This window comes from Lycorma delicatula, chromosome 1 (genome assembly GCF_047948215.1).
Source record: "Lycorma delicatula isolate Av1 chromosome 1, ASM4794821v1, whole genome shotgun sequence".
NCBI lineage: Eukaryota > Metazoa > Arthropoda > Insecta > Hemiptera > Fulgoridae > Lycorma > Lycorma delicatula.
This window is the reverse complement of record NC_134455.1, coordinates 74,649,814-74,669,343: the sequence shown is the minus strand read 5'-3', so window position 1 is coordinate 74,669,343 and position 19,530 is coordinate 74,649,814. Positions and strand designations below refer to the sequence as shown.

The 19,530-nt window shown below is 30.6% G+C and overlaps 1 protein-coding gene across 3 annotated transcripts in view; it reads right to left on the bottom strand.

Annotated features, from left to right (window-relative positions):
• LOC142319351 (uncharacterized) overlaps positions 1 to 19,530 on the bottom strand; it is a 725,216-nt gene that overhangs the window by 10,209 nt on the left and 695,477 nt on the right. For all 3 annotated transcript variants that reach the window (XM_075356557.1, XM_075356565.1, XM_075356555.1), the window contains 4 exons: positions 13,983 to 14,106; positions 10,296 to 11,721; positions 5,716 to 5,857; positions 4,222 to 4,312 (listed from right to left, as the gene is read on the bottom strand). In XM_075356557.1, the coding sequence (XP_075212672.1) occupies positions 4,222 to 4,312; positions 5,716 to 5,857; positions 10,296 to 11,721; positions 13,983 to 14,106 (1,783 nt within the window). The remainder of the gene's footprint in view (positions 1 to 4,221; positions 4,313 to 5,715; positions 5,858 to 10,295; positions 11,722 to 13,982; positions 14,107 to 19,530) is intronic.

The following is a 19,530-nucleotide window of genomic DNA, read 5'->3' as shown; positions in this document are numbered from 1 at the left end:
TCAAGGTAACCAAAACATTTATTTGACCTTGAATATATCCAAAAATTTTTTTAAAAGTTGAAAAAAATTTTTTCTTTTTCCTAAGTGTTGTACATGTGGGACATTTTATAATGGGATTGGAATGTGATCATGGTGAAATAATATAATGAATTTGTACGTACTCACCACTTAACTGCAGTTCATATAGCTTCCAAAATTATTTACAGAAAAATTACACAGTGTAGACTTCATTTTACAACTTCTGGTTAGCATTGTCCACTTCTTGCTTTGAGAGGTAATAAACTCTTCCTGTTGGGTTTACCCTGGGATCTGCTTTTGAAATAACATCACTCCTATGTACTTTAAGACATCCTCAAAATCTGGGTAGTGGAAGGAAGGTGAAGGTTCACATGGATGTAAGAACTTCATTAAACTTTAACTGTTTGATTTTCCTCATTTGAGTCAAGAAAACACCCTAACCATTTCTGTGAATTAAAGATCATCCTCAATATTTGATGTGCTTCTACTGCTGATTTGTTAGAAAATGAAAACATCATCACTTGCACTTGATTCTTGTTCAGTGAAACAAAAGAGTGGAGTTTCTGAGTACCTGGTATAGTTCTTGCTGTTACTGTCCTTCTCTTCAAAGCCTCCTCTTCTCCTTTATGCTGTTCAATTATATTGTAATGGAAATGTATCGACTCAATGTGTTCATTTGCCCAGTCATACAGCTGTCATGGAGTCATGATCTGGTCACTGTAAGTTATTTGAAGACTTGCTCTAGCTGCAAGTCTTTTAACAGTCCCTCCCACTCCATTATATGCACTTTTGCCATGAGATGTGGCAAAAAAATGCCACTCTGCTTTGATCCCAAAGTTTGATTCATGGTAACAAGGGTTGAGAAAATTGAGTCTGTTTTTGTACCGAGAGGCAGCACTATCACTGTAGTAATAGATCAGGCTTGGTTTTGTGGTAAAATAAGACTGCATGAAAACAAATAAATATTTCTGTAAAAGGTGCACAGCTATTGTGTTATGTGTGAGACAGTCAGAAATTATGACAAGAGATGTATGCATCAATATTTTTGTTGTTGGATCTTGGAAATAGATTGTAAAGGAGTGAACTGTGAGTGTGTTGCCTGTGCATTGTTCCATTGGAAACCCTGGCTGTATCCTGGAGAATGAATGAATAGTTCTCAACAAAGTCGCAGATTCATTCACTTTCTTTCAGAGATTGCTTAAAATGGGTGAGGTAACTAACTGGACTGTTGACCAGAAAGAAATGAGTATTGAAGAAGTTTCGGAAGTTTTTCAAAAAGTATACTTATGAATTCTTCAGTGGTTTGACTAATTTCTTGAGAAATGTACTTTTGTCAACTTGTATCCACTGTTTGTAGGTAATGTTTTCAATACATTGAGCTCAAAAGCTTCCTCAAACCTTCCCTTGATTTCCTCAAACCCAGGACAATTTTTGCAATTTCCAAAGTAGCAAGCTTCAGTTGGAATAATATACACTACATATGTCATAATATTTTTGTAAGACTTAATTGCTCTATCACCGGCTACCAGTTTTTTCATTCTACAATGCACAACCGTAAGTTCTGGTGCATTGTACATACACAAACACTCGTGGTTCCAGTTGCACCTGCAAGAACACAGTAAGTAGGCCTAAGTTCAAAGAACTTTGAAAATCCTATTTTCAGTAATAGATACCTATGTTTAAACAATGCAAAAGCTTCATGGAGATTACAGAGAATTAATATTTTCTGAACATCCTCTCATCTTCCATTTATCTTAAGAGAAATAAAATCTTTTTTTTCCGGACATTTCCTCACTCTCATACAGATCAGTTACTTTTTCTGTTGCTTCAAAATCTAAAGTTTTACCAGGTTTAGGATCAGGATATGAAATGATATTTTTTTCTTTAACTAGGCTTTTAGCTTTCCTTGCAGTGTAGTCTCCAAATTCATACTTGAATGTCTTTTAAAGTCCAGCTTTTAGGAAGCGTTATCAATATTTGCATTTTGATGTTCTTATCATCTGTAGTATTATATTTTCCTTCAATAGTTGATAATTTCATGGTCGGAGGAGAGAAGAATAGCATCCTGTTCAATATTTTACTTTTGAACACTACTGCTTTCTTAAGCTTTTCCTGAGGGTATTTTCTCTCACATAGTTGTTTTAACGGAATAGGTAATTCATTTAAAACAATCAAACTTTTGTTCACAGCATTTTACAGCTTCATCTTAATATGGGGAATACAAAGAATCTAATTGTTGAAATTCTTCATCAGAAGTAGATTCTTCAGCATTATTTTTAGTTGATGCTTCTAACTATTTGTGACAAATATCATAAATTTTGTAACCTTGTTTAAGAAAAGTAAATGTTTGCACCAAGTTCTTGCTTACACTTCTCAGGTTTTTCTTACAGAATTATGACTTGACTTTTCAAATGGGTTGCAACAGTACATTTTATTTGAAGGTGTAGAAGTTGATGGTTTCATGCTGATCACTGTATTCTGGTCCAAGGCTGTGATGAATTATTCATAAAACTCCAAACCAGTAGAGAAAGGCAAGTTCAGTTAACAAAGAATGACTGAAAAATCTGAAAAAAAATTTTTTTTGCATAACTTTATAGATATGATCAATCCTCTTGGAGAGTACACCACTGAACCTTCTGTTCCAAGAGATGATCCAGATTGAATATTACTTTATTTGTCTCAACAGAATGAAACATGTACATTCTTTTGCTGGCACTAGGAGTGCACGTCATGACATGCTACTCTTCTGCCTCATCAAGTGACCCAGTCTGAAAAACTGGAAGCGGAGGGTTTTGTTGAATGAATCTCAATTAGCAACTGCCGCATACAGGGAACAATTAGAATATTCTGCAGTACCTAATTATTACAAAATTATTTTTTAACATGATCCCATTGCAATCCCATTATGAAATGTTTATCACAAGTATAATGTATTAGAAAGCAAAAAATATATTTTTTTCAAATATAAAAAAAAATACACTTTTGGATATATTCAAAGTCAAATAATGTTTTCGGTGACCTTGAACTACTTGTCACAAAACCTTGTCAAGTGACATATCATATGAAAGTCCATTCCAAGCACTTCAAAATGACACAAAATTGAACTCTCTATTTCTTATAGGAGCTGAGAAATGTATTCTTTTGTAATTACCCAAACCTTGCTTTTTGCAATTTTTTTACTTTTTTACGGGTTCTACACAAAAAACTGAGTGACTGAAAAATCTGAAAAAATATTTTTTTGCATCATTTCATGGGTAGAGTCAAAAACGTAAATTTTATTTGAATTACTGGACATGAATCTGAGAAGTGCATTTATTTTCGTTGATTTTATGTGGAATGACCCGTTTGCAACTTTTTCACTGTGCAGTGGCTTCTCATATAACATGCACAGATTCTCTGCAGCCCAATATCTGAAGTTCTGATTGTTAACGTATCCATTTAGATGAAAATGTTCTTCATCAGATATTAGCAGGTGATTCAGCAATTGCAATTTGATTATTTGCAGAAGATGCCTCCAAAAGTCACTTCGATGATTCAAATCATGTTGACAGAGTCGTTGCACTACTTGCATTTTACAGGAATGGAACATTAAATCCTCAGTAAGTTCTATGCAGCAGTTCTACAAGTTAAATGTAAGGCAGTTGAATGGCAATGGGTGGAATGCTGAGTACTATGCTGAAATGCTTCCGCCACTCTCTGTACATTTTCTGGAGTTCGCACAGTTCAAGGATGAGCAGGTGGCTTCTTGTTGACAATGCATGTGTCAGACCTGAATTGTCTGATCCAATTCAGTAATCTTGATATTTAATATTTCTGACCCAATTCAATAAAGAAAGATCAAAATGTCCATTCCTTCTAATGCCAAAATGTTGTTGAAAAACTCACTGCATTATGTAACGGAACAGTCTGTTTGCAAAATGCTTTTTCACTGCAAAAGCATGACTTTACTAATGCAAAAGCATTACTAAGCTATATGTGTTTATCTCCCACCTAGACAGATTTCAGCATGGTGTGATTTTTATGTTAATTTTTTCTGCTCCACCCAGTATATATTAAAGGAATTCTATGTTTGAGTTCAAACTGGTAGAATAAAAGACACAGGAAAACTAAATGATTACTATTGATAAGAAATTACAAACTACAGAGGAGAGAAACCATAACACTGCCTGATGAAAAGAATAATAAATAAATAAGTATAAATACCTTCATCTCACTTTCCAAAATAAAACGATCAATTTTTTGATACTCTTTGCCTGATCTTGGTCTTAAGGTAGTAACAGCAGGATGACTTAATCTAAAATTAAAAAAAAAAAATTGTAAACTTGCTGGTAAAGAAGAATTTAAGTAAATACATAACAATAAAAAGGCTTTTTTTACATTACAGTAAGTAAGGTAGAATTGAAATTTTAATTTCAATTCCTGAATAAAAACTCCTAGATTAGAGGTTTTGAAAAGAAAAGAAAAGGATTGTAGGTAACACTTCAGTAAGAGTGATAAGTTAAACTCTTACCATATTAATTTCTAATAACTAGTTTTCACAGTATTCTGCATCATGAATATTAAATTCGATATCTATTACATTAAAACATATTCTTTTAATTTTATTTTATTTTGAAATTTTGAATAATATAAAAAGTGTACATGTAAATTTTGCTGTTCAGTAAAAAATTATATTTTTCTAATGTAATTAATTTTATGCCATCTTTATTAACTTCTAATATTTCTAAATTTGTGTTAATATCAGAAATAGAATGTTTATTAGATAGTCCGCCATATTAGATAAACATACTTTATTATTTTTGTAATTTCTCCAATGTTCAAGAAATTTAGTTCTATTAAAGGATCTATTTGTTTTTCGTACATAAATAACATCAAAATCATTAATTTAATTTTATAAATTCCACACAGATTGGTTTTTTTAATATTTATTTTATTATTGGATTTTAAATATTTTATTATGTGGTTATTAGGTTTGTATACTGATTTAAATAATTCTTTAATGCAAGTTTTAGTAAGGTTTTCAATATATTATTAGTATATAAAAATATTTATATAAATATATACATTTTTCATTCTTTTGTGTCTTATTATGTACTGATTCTAAGGTAGTTGTTTTATTATTGTATTTTGATAGTAACTAAAAAAGTATCATATCCATTTTTAATTGCTGTATACAATGTTTATTTATTATTTAACTTTTCTTTATTATTATTGTGTATTTAATTGCTCTATTATCTTATTTGTATAAATGTTAATTTTATGACACCAAGGATGATTTGATTTTTTTATGAACTGTTATATTGTTAGATGTAGGTTTTCTACATAATGATGTTTCTACCTGGTTGTCCTTATTTCAATATTGACACCTAAAACATTTAATAATATTCTATTACTATCTATTTCAAACGTAAATTTAAAATTTTTATTATAAGAATTTAATTTGTTACAGGAATATTCTGCAAAACAAAATCTTGTTAAAAGCTTTCCATATGTAACTATAAGGTGATAGTAAATTTGTCAAAGTCTGGGGTAATCTTTCTAATAATTACATACACACCAAGTACAATAATGTTTTTAACATTTTTATGTTCTTTTTAATGTTTATAAATTTTAGTACTTAAATCTAAAGTATAAAATTAATTAGAATATGAAACATTCTATAAATGAACTCATGGACCAAAAATCTCTGATACTAACCGAAGACAGTCTGTTGTATCTGAACAGTATGAAGAAAGGGAAAGTGTTTCACAATAATCTGACATATCTGAAGTTCCACTGCTATTACTTCGTGAGTCCATCAGTCCAGGACAAAGCATTGCTCTATCAGGACTTGTACAACCTAACAGAGCACACAAAAAATTCATTAAACCCAACATTAAAAATATAAATTACATTTCAACACAAACAAGCTGAAAAAAACAATGCAAATACATCACCTCAAAATTAAATTCAACCAAAATTAAAAGTTTATAATACATAAAATAAATTTTTTTTTAGTAATATTTAAAATAAATTTTTTTTAAAACCAGTAGTTATTATAAACACTGCTCTGTTCCATGTCAAGCCATCTGGTACTGCGATCTAGCTGGGTGCTAGCTCACCATCCGGTGAGCGCTAGCACCCAGCTAGCGCTCACCGGAAAGTTAAGCTGTTATCAGCATTCTACATTAGAATCCCGCACAGTGTGGTCGCATTTTTCATTTTGTCCGGATGGACATTTAGTATTCCTCATAGTTACTAGCATTTGGCGCTCAAATCTGGTCCAAGGCAGTCACATTATACTCTTAGTCCAGATGGACTCCATTCTTTGTTCGGATGAACGTTAGCTTTAATGTTTTATTTAATTTTATATTTTTTTATTTTTATGTCAAGTCATACGTTATGTTACAATTCATTTCATTAACTATCAAGATGACAATTCATTAAACTATTATTCAACAAGCTACAAGGTGTTGTCTTCATTCATCATCTATGAAAATACAGTCTAACCTCGCTCTAAAATCTACCATACGTTTCATAGGTCCTTCATAGTTATATAGGTTCGTTTCATAGGTCCCCGAGCCATATGGTTAAGTTGCTGGATAAGTCAAGCGGATAGCCGGATAAATCAAGCGGATAGGGCTGGACAGTTAACACTGGATTCAACACATGTTTTTTGGTCATTTGTCTCCACATTCAAGAACCAGATGGTCAAGTCACCGTACCTACCGAATCAACGACACAGACTTAGCCGCTCTACATGGCTCGACTTGGTTTCGATAAGGTCAAACCAAGTCAACAACACAGTATTTATAATTTATTTATAAAAAGTGTATCAAAAAATTAAGGTGTATGTTAAAAGTGCAATTAAAAAATTAACATTAGTGAAACATTCAAGTTTGTGAATATTTCAATAGTTAAATATTTCAATGGTTTATAACACAGTTAAATTTTTAACTATAAGCATTCACAGTGGACAAGCAGCTATAAAGATCTTATAGCATAAATGCTATATTAAACCCTTGATAAAGGCTTGGGCAAGGTTCGTTTTTTGTTGCGCTGTACAAAACATGTACACAAATATCTCAGGCAATCTTTCTATTGTTCGCTGAGCTGCAAACGCATATATTAGCAACTATCGTATCATATTTACAACCAATCCAGTTCATTCAACTTTATGCACAGGCTATACTTTAACAATATTATTGTATATGACATTATCTTTAACCTTATTTTATAATAACTTTATTTCATTCTAATTTAGTATTATTTTGTGTCTGATTTCAATAAAAATGGAATTCAAGGATTTAATTAAAAAAAGAGGAATTATGAAGAATAGTATAGCCAATTTAAAAACATTCATTGAAAAACTTTGATCTTAATTCAGGCGATTACAATCTATTTATCATTAAGTTTGATAAACTGTTAGAATATAAAATACTATTTTTCTATGTTCAATCTGAAATCGAACTGCATCAAGATGCAACAGATAAAGACCTACAGGATAGGCACACATATGATAATATTTTCGACAAACTTAAATTAAAACATAAAAAATTAGAAAATCGTTTCAAAATTTCAGAGGTAACTGATGCAACTAAAGTGATTAACAAACCTAATCCAATTTCTCTAAAACATATACTAATTGAGCCCATGGTGATGTGAAGGCTTGGCATAAATTCTTTGATCTTTTTAATAGTTTAGTTCATAACCGAGAAGAATTTTCTAATGTTGAGAAATTTTTTACCTTGCAAATTTCTTAAGAGGCAATGCTCTTGACGTAATAAAAATTTATCAGTAACATCTGAAAATTATGAAACTGCAATAGAACTATTTAAAACTCGTTATGATAACAAAAGGCTAATAGCAGCTAAACATGCTTTAGAAATTATTAATTTAAAACCATTAAAAAAGGAAAATTCTGAAAATTTATCTAAGTTCATTGACCAAGTTAATTCAGATATTAATGCATTGAAGAATCTAAATATTGACTATTTAGAATTTATTATAATACAGTTAATTACTAAAAACTTAAATATTTTAAGAGACTAGGATAAAACATTGGAAAATAATGAATTTCCAAAGTTAGAACAACTCATTTCTTCCTTAGAATGTAACGTAAACTACTTAATCCACTGACACGATTCAATGTAATGAAAGGGTACAGCCATCTAATGTAGGTTTTAGCGGCAAAAAGTATAATTATTCAAAACCTAGTTCTAGTAAAAATGTATTTCATGTAAATAATTCTAATAATTTTGTGTACATTATGTAAAACCTGCAACCATCCATTATATCAGTGTGATAAGTTTTTAAGTTATATTGTTAACGAAAGAAAAAACTTTGCATTTCAAGAAAAATTATGTCTTAATTGTTTAAGTAAACAACATATTGTCAAAGATTGCCCAAGCAATCATAAATCTAAAAAATGCTCACAGAAGCATCATACATTAACTAATTCATTTAGATAAAACACTGCAAGACGCAGCAAATAAATTTGCTAAGCAGAATCAAGCTTTTTCAGCTAATAGTTCACATTGTACTTTAAAATAAGAACCTAACAAGTCTGTTTTACTTGTAACAGCTGTAGTTAATGTAAGAGATAAAAAAGGTAATTTTATCCAAGCCAGGATCGTACTTGATTCCTCTTTGATGATTTCATTTTGTACTGAAAGGTTTGCTACCAAACTTGGGCTTCAAATCAAACCTGTTTTCATGCCGATCACAGGTATTAGCAATGTCATTACCAAATCTAAGCTAAGTATTGATTTAAATATTAGAATTCTAACGTAGAATGCTATAAACATTTTAAGATATAAACCTTATTGGTCTCAAAGGATAAATTTTTCTCAGAGAGGTAAATTTTTTCTCTTAATTTAACAAACCTTAGATAGTTAAGAAACTCTCTGGTGGTGTTTAGTATTATTAATTTTCATAAAAGGGTGAGGCAAACACTCTTTTTCCTTTTTGTCATTTCTGGACTATAAATCACATTCTTATATTAATAAGATGATTCTGTCGCATTAATATGTTACACTGGTCATGCATTTGGCTAATTTCATTCAGGAGTGGGGGATAATAAATTTAATCTTTTCATAGTTTTACTTGATATCTTCGAGTTGGAGTTACCAATTTTTATGAAAGTCTGTATGATGAGGCCATTTAATTATGATTACAACTGGTCGAGAGTGGGTTTATGGTCGTTATGGATTCCGTACATCAAAATTTTACTCACAGTAGAATAATTTTTTCCTCTTCAAATCCACAGTTATTAAAGTTAAGAGCTTCTTAATAATTTTCCTCCTAAGTAGAAGTCTGCCAAGATCTTTATAAGCTTATTTGACCAGTGTGGCTCTTGAGGGTAGTGTTACTATTTATTAATAATGTTTTAATACTGAGTATCTGAGTCATTCTTTGATTCTTGTGGTTTTTTAAGTCTCATTGACCTGGATATCCATTAGGTTATTGTTAGAAAATTAAAGATCCTCTAAAAAATAATTTGGCAACTTATATTACTATAATGTATTACTTTTTTAAATTTTATAATTTACTAAGATTATTAATTCAGTAATATGGTAAAACACAAACTTCACAAGTTGAATAAGAATTATTATGCAAGAGGATGAGACAAGCAATTAGCCTCTTAGCATGAAAGGAAATATTTATATATATTGTTTAATTGCCAGTGATCTAATGCCATGCAAAATCAAACCAGCTGTTAATATGTTAATTCTATAGTACTTAATTTTTATTTTATCTACGACATGAAATGAAAATAAATTCACAGCTTAAACCTTTTATATTAGTAGAATAATTAGAAACCTGAATGACAGTCCTAGATTTAAATGTCATTTATATAAAATCATTATAAATACCTAGTGTTTAATTTCTATATTTAACGATCAAAAACTTTAGTTTTATTAAAGGAAACAGAATTATGTAGAATGATTCAGTTACAGGTAACTAAATTACGCACACAAATACCAGTTCTTAAATGATAAAACAATGCTAAAACATTTCTTAATGAAGTCTCATGCACGTGTAAAAAAAAATAATCACAGATTTACAATGAATCCCTCTTTGGCATAAATCTTTTTAATCGTTAATTACATACCACCTTTCAAGAAGTATACAATTATCCTGTATACAAAAAAATGCAATTATCTTTTTATAGTTGTCTTAAATTATTGAAAACCATTATCACTGGGCAGACCATTAATTAAAAATCAAACTAAAACTAAAATCAAACTAATTTAATAAAATCTTAATTACATAATTTCATAAAAACTATAGCTTACCTTTGAATAAATTTCTTTTGACTGGGCAAACAGGAATTTCAGCTTCAGCAGAGGATGATTTAGGAGACACATCTTTTTGAAACTGAAAGGTTAATTCTTGTAAAGGATCAGTAGATTTTGATTTCCTTGGCAATGAATTATGTAAACATTGATTAGAGTTATTCTTGTCTGTACCTTCATGACAATGCCTTTTGCCTGATAAAGGTAGTTCAAATTCAGCAAAATCAGTGCCTCGATGATTCAGAGACCCTGTTGATACACCTGAATCATTTGAACTGGAGGAATCACGATTACCAGATTTACAAGGAACACTAGAAGATCTTCTAATATTTACAATTGAACTTAAACTATCCTGTGCATCTGATACTTCTGTGTTATTCACACGAACAGTCTTTTGTAAATCTGATTTTTTATTATTTGCAATACATGTAGGAACATCTACTCGGGGTACATCTTCAACTATTTGCAGTTCAATTGGTTGAGAATTAACAGAATTTTCTGAACAATGAGATGTTTCAGTTTCGTAAACTGACTGAGAAGAATATACAACTGATTTATCATTTTCAGTACTTTCGGACTGTCTGGAAGATTCAACAGATGTAGATCTTCTTCTAAAGTGGTATGAACCCTCTCTAGGACAACAAGACATAATATGTCTTTTTAAATATGGACTTGATGCAGCCGATAATGACTGATTTAATCTCATTGGAGTGCCTCCAGGAATTCTTACAAATTCTGAGGATGATTGTTTTTGCCATTGTTCCAGTTTAGCACCAGCAAGACTAGGTGCACTTGAACACTTTTCTGCTAAATTAGTAGTTCTATGATTAACATCACATTTTTTATTATTCACACTTTCCTCTTCATCTGGTTTAACCAATTTCAAATGTAAGCAAGAATTGACTTCGGATATTGCTGGTTCCATCAGAAGGTAGTCTTCACCTGGAACCGATCCATTATTTATCTGGTTTGTATTAGAAGTATGGCCACACTTGCTGCAGAATTTATCAATAATAATATCACTTTCTGTTAAACCAGTTTTCTGCAAAAGATCTTTTGCATTTTCATAATATTGAAGTGAATGAGCAAATTCAAGGTTAGTATAATTCAACTCATTACCATTTTCAGTTTTTTCTAATGCAATAGAACCTTTTTCTGTATTCTTTGAATGAACAGAGTCATTAATTTCATTTGTTTTCTCATTATGTGGTTCCACGTTAACATAATTTGCAGTATCTACTGATTTTGCAGAATGCTGATTAAACTGCTCTATTGGTATATCTTCTTCAGCTGTTACTTCTAATTTTGCAGACTGTGATTCTTGATCTTCCTTACATTTTAATTTTTTAAATTTATCTACTGTGGCATAAATAGCAATATTTCCATTGGCATTCACAGGCATTTTACCAGTCCCACTGAGCCTAACCTGAAAAAAGAAAACAAAGTATACAATAAATTTTAAGCAATGTTTTTAAAACTGAAATACAGACTTTAAAGAAAACTCACGAAAAGCACAATAGCAAGTGCAATAGATTTTTATACAAAAATACTGATAAAAAGCTGAAATTTTACATGAGTTTCTATGACTGAATGAGTAATGTTTTACTTTTATTACTACATAGTCATATTTATTGAATATAATTATCTTCAGTCTTATGGAAACAAAATCAACGTTATATTTATAATTTTGCAATCTACTTTTCAGTGGTAATGAACATTAACATTGTTTTACAACCCATCAAAGTAAAGATGAGTGTTGGATTTATTATCATTGTTTTTTTCAATAATTACTATTGTCAATCTAGTGCAACTACATATTTCTGTACATTTATTTATTAAATATAAATAAAAGCAGTTTAATATATACAATATTACAATACATATTTGTCAAATGTTGAAATAGAATTGGATATTAATAGAAAAAAAAATGGAAGAATGGATTTTACATAAATTTTTACATTCATGAAACACTTTCACGTGGAAAAATTACAAATTTCAAAAACTATTTAATATAAAATTTGTTTCTTTAAAATTTGTAACAATTATCAATCTAAAACTTATGTAAAATATTAACTCATTAGAAAAAAGAAACAAAAAAGAAGTCACCTTATTTTATCAAAAACTTTAATAATACCAAATAATGATTTTGCTGACAAAAATCTGTCGCCTAACCCACCATAAGCAAATGATTGTTTTTAAAATATTTATCTTTAATATCAATGCAAAAAAACTATTCACTATGATAAAGATGATACTGGGAAAATACAAAAATATAGAACATGAATAAATAATAAATACTATTATTATTATTAATAATTAATAAATAATATTATTAGTACACTGACATACTTGCATTCTTTATATCCATTAACAGATTGAATACATACATTTTATGGTTGTTTTGACCCATTAAGAATATAAAACCAATTAATTATTAAAAAAATCCAGAGGACCATGGGAATTTTAAAAATTATAGATAATATTCATTACTTACTTATATAACGTAAGCAATAAAATACTAAACATGTTAATAAATAAATTTACTGTTAATAAATAACAGTAAATTCAATTTCCAACACGTAGGTGGGTTACTCTATACTGATTAATTCTTCAGAAGACAGATTTGAGCATATTACTCACACTGATATTCATTAAAAAGGCTATCTTTAAAATAACAACTTCTTGTGCAGACCAGTAACATTTGTAAGATTGAAGTTGTAAATAACTGGATGATTAAAAATATTTTTTTTTTCCAATTACATTTAATATTTCTACTTATACACCCAACTGACTCTTCAACAGTTCAATATAAATAAAATTAATGGCTAAACCAATACGTAAATAACAGTGTAAAAATGTAAGAATCAATTTTATTATATAGCCTTAACAGCTTTAATTATAACAGCTGAATTTCTCTTAAAAGTGTTGAAAAGAATTAATTCATAACAAGAAAAAAATTTCAAAAATTATAACTGATAGTTTACAATAACAGTCATTTCATTTCTTATGCAAACACAGACCCTAGAATTAGGAAACATTGCATTAAAGACATCCTAGAAATTTTACTGGGTTAGTGTTACAAAAACTTTTCATTGACTCATTTCCTGTAATATAAAGATAAACACTGTAAATAAATTAAATTCTATTTAATTCTATCCTAGTTAAATTCAACTTACCAGCACAACTTTCTGTTACAGCTTTCCAATAAAATTCAATTTTATTTAAGTCTTTACTGGGAATTCAATTCAATAATAGGCCTATCAAATATATTTTACATAATGGGAAAAATAATTTATTAACGTGGGCATCTATAATTTTTTTTAAATTTGGCTTTGGATATTGCAGCTTTACTATAACTTAAATATATGAACAGTTTATTAATACTCTGATAAGACTCAATTATTTTGATTTAATCATTCCCAAAGAATGGATTCACTAAAATTTCTTATATTGCACTGTAAACCAAGGTAGGAGAGACTAAAAATATATCTAAAAGGAAAATAAAAGGATGGACCATTGGACATATTGACAGCAAAACTGTCTATAATGGAGACAGGTAAAAGGAATGGCTTAAATAGAAAATGAGATGGGAATTTTCAACTCCCTCCTACAAATAACTACCAAAAGAAGAACTCACAATCCAGCAAAAGAATATATGAAATATAAGCCGTCAACATGCACACCTACCTTCTGGACAGGCACAGGATGGATTGATTCAGGCCCACAGCAATGTGCATAAGAGAAGAGCCAACTCTCTGGACAGCATAATAATCTCTGACAAGGGCAAGGAAGACTGCATCTTGCAACATGTCTGAAAAACAAATAATACAAGAAAATTAATTTGTATATGTTTACCTAGGTAAACAAATAATTATGTTTTATGTTATTAAATAATTTATTTAAACAATCAGATTATGATATGATTTTCTACTATGGTTAAATTGCACTTTCTTCAAAACATCAATTCACTGAATAAATACAATAATTTTATTACTAATGAATTTTGTTTTTAATCTTCATTAAGTACTTTCAAAGAGAGCTCAGTTTCTTCAAAATGTTTTATTATGTTTTAAATTTATTTTAAAAATATATATATATATATATTTATAATAAATTCATTACAATATTATATTTATAACAAAAAAATTAAAAATATATTTATAACAAAATTCTAAAACTATAAAGATATATGTTTACTATCTAAGTCAGTGAAGCAAAGTGAACCATTATGCTGTTATAATCTTTTGGTATATTTAAAAGTATATTCAAATACAGCACCAAAGGAATGCTTTTTTTATCTATCAATAGACTGTTATAGTTCAATGACTGAAACAGCATACACATTCTAAATTTTTAAATTATTTTTATAATTTCTTTTTCCTCCTCTATGAATCATGAGACCTTGCCGTTGGTGAGGGGGCTTGAGTACTCAGTGATACAGAGTAGCTGGACCGAAGGTGCAACCATATCGGAGAGGTATCTGTTGAGAGCCAGACTAAGGAATGATTTCTGAAAGAGGGCAGCAGCTCTTTCAGTAGTTGTTAGGGGCGTGAGTCAGGACGACTTAAACGGCCATATCAACGTCACTCAGTCCTCTGAGTACTGCGCAGCTGAAAGTAATGGAAAACTGCAGCTGCTTTTTTCCAAGAAAATGTGGCTATCTGCATTTTCATATAGCAATGATGGAGGCGCCTTCCTTGGTAAAATATTCCGGAGGTAAACTAGTCCCCCGTTCGGATCTCCGGGTGGGGACTACTAAGGAGGGGGTCACCAGAAAATTAAAAAATAACATTCTACGAGTCAGAGCGTGGAATGTTAGAAGTTTAAAAAAAGTTTGTAGGCTGGAAAATTTAAAAAGAGAAATGGATAGGATAAATGTGGATGTAGTAGGAATTAGTGAGGTTCGGTGGGAAGAGGAAGGCGACTTTTGGTCAGGTGATTTTAGAATAATAAACTCAGCTTCAAATAATGGGCAGGCAGGAGTAGGTTTCATAATGAACAAGAAGATAGGGAAGAGAGTAGAATATTTCAAAACGCATAGCAATAGAATCATTGTAATAAGGATAAAATCAAAACCTAAACCGACAACGATTGTTAACGTCTATATGCCTACAAGCGCCCATGATGATGATGAGGTAGAGTGTGTATACGAAGAGATTGATGAAGCAATTAAACACGTAAAAGGAGATGAAAATTTAATAATAGTTGGAGATTGGAATGCAACCATTGGAAAGGGCAAGGACGGAAATATAGTAGGTGAATACGGGCTGGGCAAAAGGAATGAAAGAGGGGACAGACTTATAGAGTTTTGCACAAAGTATAATTTAGTAATTGCCAACAACCAATTTAAAAATCATAATAGAAGAATATACACTTTGAAAAAGCCAGCCAATACTGCAAGGTATACTATGCCATGATAGATTATATCATGGTTAAGCAAAGATTTAGGAATCAACTCGTTGACTGCAAAACTTACCCTGGAGCAGACATTGATAGCGACCATAATTTGGTGATAATGAAATGTAAATTGGGGTTTAAAAACCTGAAGAAAAGGTGTCAGATGAATCGGTGGAATTTAGAGAAGCTTGAGGAAGAGGAGGTAAAGAAGACTTTTGAGGACATCGCAAGAGGTCTGAGTAAAAAAGATAAGGTAGAAAATGTAGAAGAAGAATGGGAGAATGTTAAAAAGGAAATTCTTAAATCAGCAGAAGCGAACTTAGGCGGAATAAAGAGAACTGGTAGAAAACCTTGGGTTTCAGACGATATATTGCAGCTGATGGATGAACGTAGAAAATATAAGAATGCTAGTGATGAAGAAAGTAAAAGGAACTATCGGCAATTAAGAAATGCTATAAACAGGAAGTGCAAACTGGCGAAAGAAGAGTGGATTAAAGAAAAGTATTCAGAAGTGGAAAGAGAAATGAACATTGGTAAAATAGACGGAGCATACAGGAAAGTTAAGGAAAATTTTGGGGTACATAAATTAAAATCTAATAATGTGTTAAACAAAGATGGTACACCAATATATAATACGAAAGGTAAAGTCGATAGATGGGTGGAATATATTGAAGAGTTATACGGAGGAAATGAATTAGAAAATGGTGTTATAGAGGAAGAAGAGGAAGTTGAGGAGGATGAAATGGGAGAAACAATACTGAGATCTGAATTTAAGAGAGCATTAAAAGATTTAAATGGCAGAAAGGCTCCTGGAATAGACGGAATACCTGTAGAATTACTGTGCAGTGCAGGTGAGGAAGCGATTGATAGATTATACAAGATGGTGTGTAATATTTATGAAAAGGAGGAAGTTCCGTCAGACTTCAAAAAAAGTGTTATAGTCATGATACCAAAGAAAGCAGGGGCAGATAAATGTGAAGAATACAGAACAATTAGTTTAACTAGTCATGCATCAAAAATCTTAACTAGAATTCTATTCAGAAGAATTGAGTGGAAGAAGTGTTAGGAGAAGACCAATTTGGTTTCAGGAAAAGTATAGAGACAAGGGAAGCAATTTTAGGCCTCAGATTAATAGTAGAAGAAAGATTAAAGAAAAACAAACCAACATACTTGGTGTTTATAGACCTAGAAAAGGCATTCGATAACGTAGACTGGAATAAAATGTTCAGCATTTAAAAAAAATTAGAGTTCAAATACAGAGATAGAAGAACTAACATGTACAAGAACCAAACAGCAACAGTAGTAATTGAAGAACATAAGAAAGAAGCCGTAATAAGAGAGGGAGTTCGACAAGGATGTTCCCTATCTCCGTTACTTTTTAATCTTTACATGGAACTAGCAGTTAATGATGTTAAAGAACAATTTAGATTCGGAGTAACAGTACAAGGTGAAAAGATAAAGATGCTATGATTTGCTGATGATATAGTAATTCTAGCCGACAGTAAAAAGGATTTAGAAGAAACAATGAATGGCATAGATGAAGTCCTACGCAAGAACTATATGAAAATAAACAAATATAAAACAAAAGTAATGAAATGTATTAGAAATAACAAAGATGGACCAATGAATGTGAAAATAGGAGGAGAAAAGATTATGGAGGTAGAAGAATTTTGTTATTTGGGAAGTAGAATTACTAAAGATGGACGAAGCAGGAGCGATATAAAATGCCGAATAGCACAAGCGAAACGAGCCTTCAGTCAGAAATATAATTTGTTAACATCAAAAATTAATTTAAATGTCAGGAAAAAATTTTTGAAAGTATATGTTTGGAGTGTCGGTTTATATGGAAGTGAAGCTTGGACAAGATACTCCAAGATATTCTTGATACTCCGATTGGAGTATCTGAGAAGAAAAGATTAGAAGCTTTTGAAATGTGGTGCTATAGGAGAATGTTAAAAATCAGATGGGTGGATAAAGTGACAAATGAAGAGGTATTGCGGCAAATAGATGAAGAAAGAAGCATTTGGAAAAATATAGTTAAAAGAAGAGACAGACTTATAGGCCACATACTAAGGCATCCTGGAATAGTCGCTTAATATTGGAAGGACAGGTAGAAGGAAAAAATTGTGTAGGCAGGCCACGTTTGGAATATGTAAAACAAATTGTTAAGGATGTAGGATGTAGGGGGTATACTGAAATGAAACGACTAGCACTAGATAGGGAATCTTGGAGAGCTGCATCAAACCAGTCAAATGACTGAAGACAAAAAAAAAAATTTCTTTTTATAAAAAAATAAATAAAAAAATTCTGAAGAAGCAGATTATACATACCAAGGTATTAATTATCAAAATTTAGAAAGCTCTGTTAACAGGACTGATCGGGTGTTCATGTTATGTAAACACATATATCTAACCATACCTGCATGCAGACACGTGCATGTACTCTACACCAAAACATGTTTATTTCTTTTATTATCCAACTAATAATACTTTTTCTACCCAATTCTTTAAAAATTTTTATTTGCTTAATTTTATTTTTTATTTTTTGTTTTTTAATACTCTCATATCTTTATTTTAATAAAAATAACAGGTAGTAAGAAAGGAAAGAGTTTTTTTTTCTTTAGTGGCTCTATCTATTTCATCTGCATTGTCAAGTGTCTGAAAACTAAGATTCATTAGTCCTATCATCACTACTTTCTTTTACTATCATTGTTAGCTATGGTAAACCATTTGGTTTGCATCAGTAACTCTGTCTCATAATAATTCTGTTCTATTTTTAGGACATGTTCACAGAACTGCCTTCAATATACTGCCAACAGTTCAGAAAATGGTTTGCTCAGCTATTTCTTTCATTATATTTTACTGATGTAACACACTTTTTTTCTGACTTTACATATATGCCAAAACCAGCACAACTAGGGTGAGGTCAGACTCATATGATGTAAACCTTAATATATCACAACTGTAATCCCCTAATATTTTACCAAAATAGTACTTTTCACAGGAAGGCTACTTCAAACACCCCCATAATAATCTGCTCTGTAATGGAATTTGCTAAACTATTTATTAACATAAGTATGTTTTTTTTATAACAGACACCAGGTAAAAATGCAACAATCAAGTAGTACAGTAGACAAAGAAAATAGCTATGTAAGAACCCTTCTCTGGGTTGAAATGCAAATTGCATTAACCCATTATCTTGATAATGCACCACGGTAATGGTCAACTTGAGCAATCATCATCTGTTCTTAGGCAAGTCCAACTTCCATTCTTATCTGCACCAAGCTAAAGTTGAAATCTTGATTGCTTTGATTTCTTTTAAAATCTTCTATTAATTATTACTCTTTTATGAAGAATTATGTGAATTAAGAAATCTAATGTCAGATAATCTGAAGATAAAGTAATTTATGCCGGCCTCCATGGCGCGAGTGGTAGTGTCTTGGCCTTTCATTTGGAGGTCCCGGGTTCGACTCACGGCCAGGCATGGCATTTTCACACACTAAAAATCTCATCCTCTGAAGCAATAGCTAACGATGGTCCCGGAGATAAAAAAAACGTATTTATTTCAAAGATTGTACAAAATAACATCAGAAGGTTGGTAACAAAGCATGGTTATTAGCTTACAGTAGCTAAACAGTACAATACATTTTAAAACTAATATTACACTTAATTTATATAGTAAATTAAATATATAAAAATTATATTAATTTACAATACATGTTACATATTATTCTTAACACTTTCAGTACTGGTTTGAATATTTTGAAATCATTCAAAAATCTAAACTAATTATCATAATTTAGTTTATTTATATGCAGTAAGTATAATTATTTAAAAAA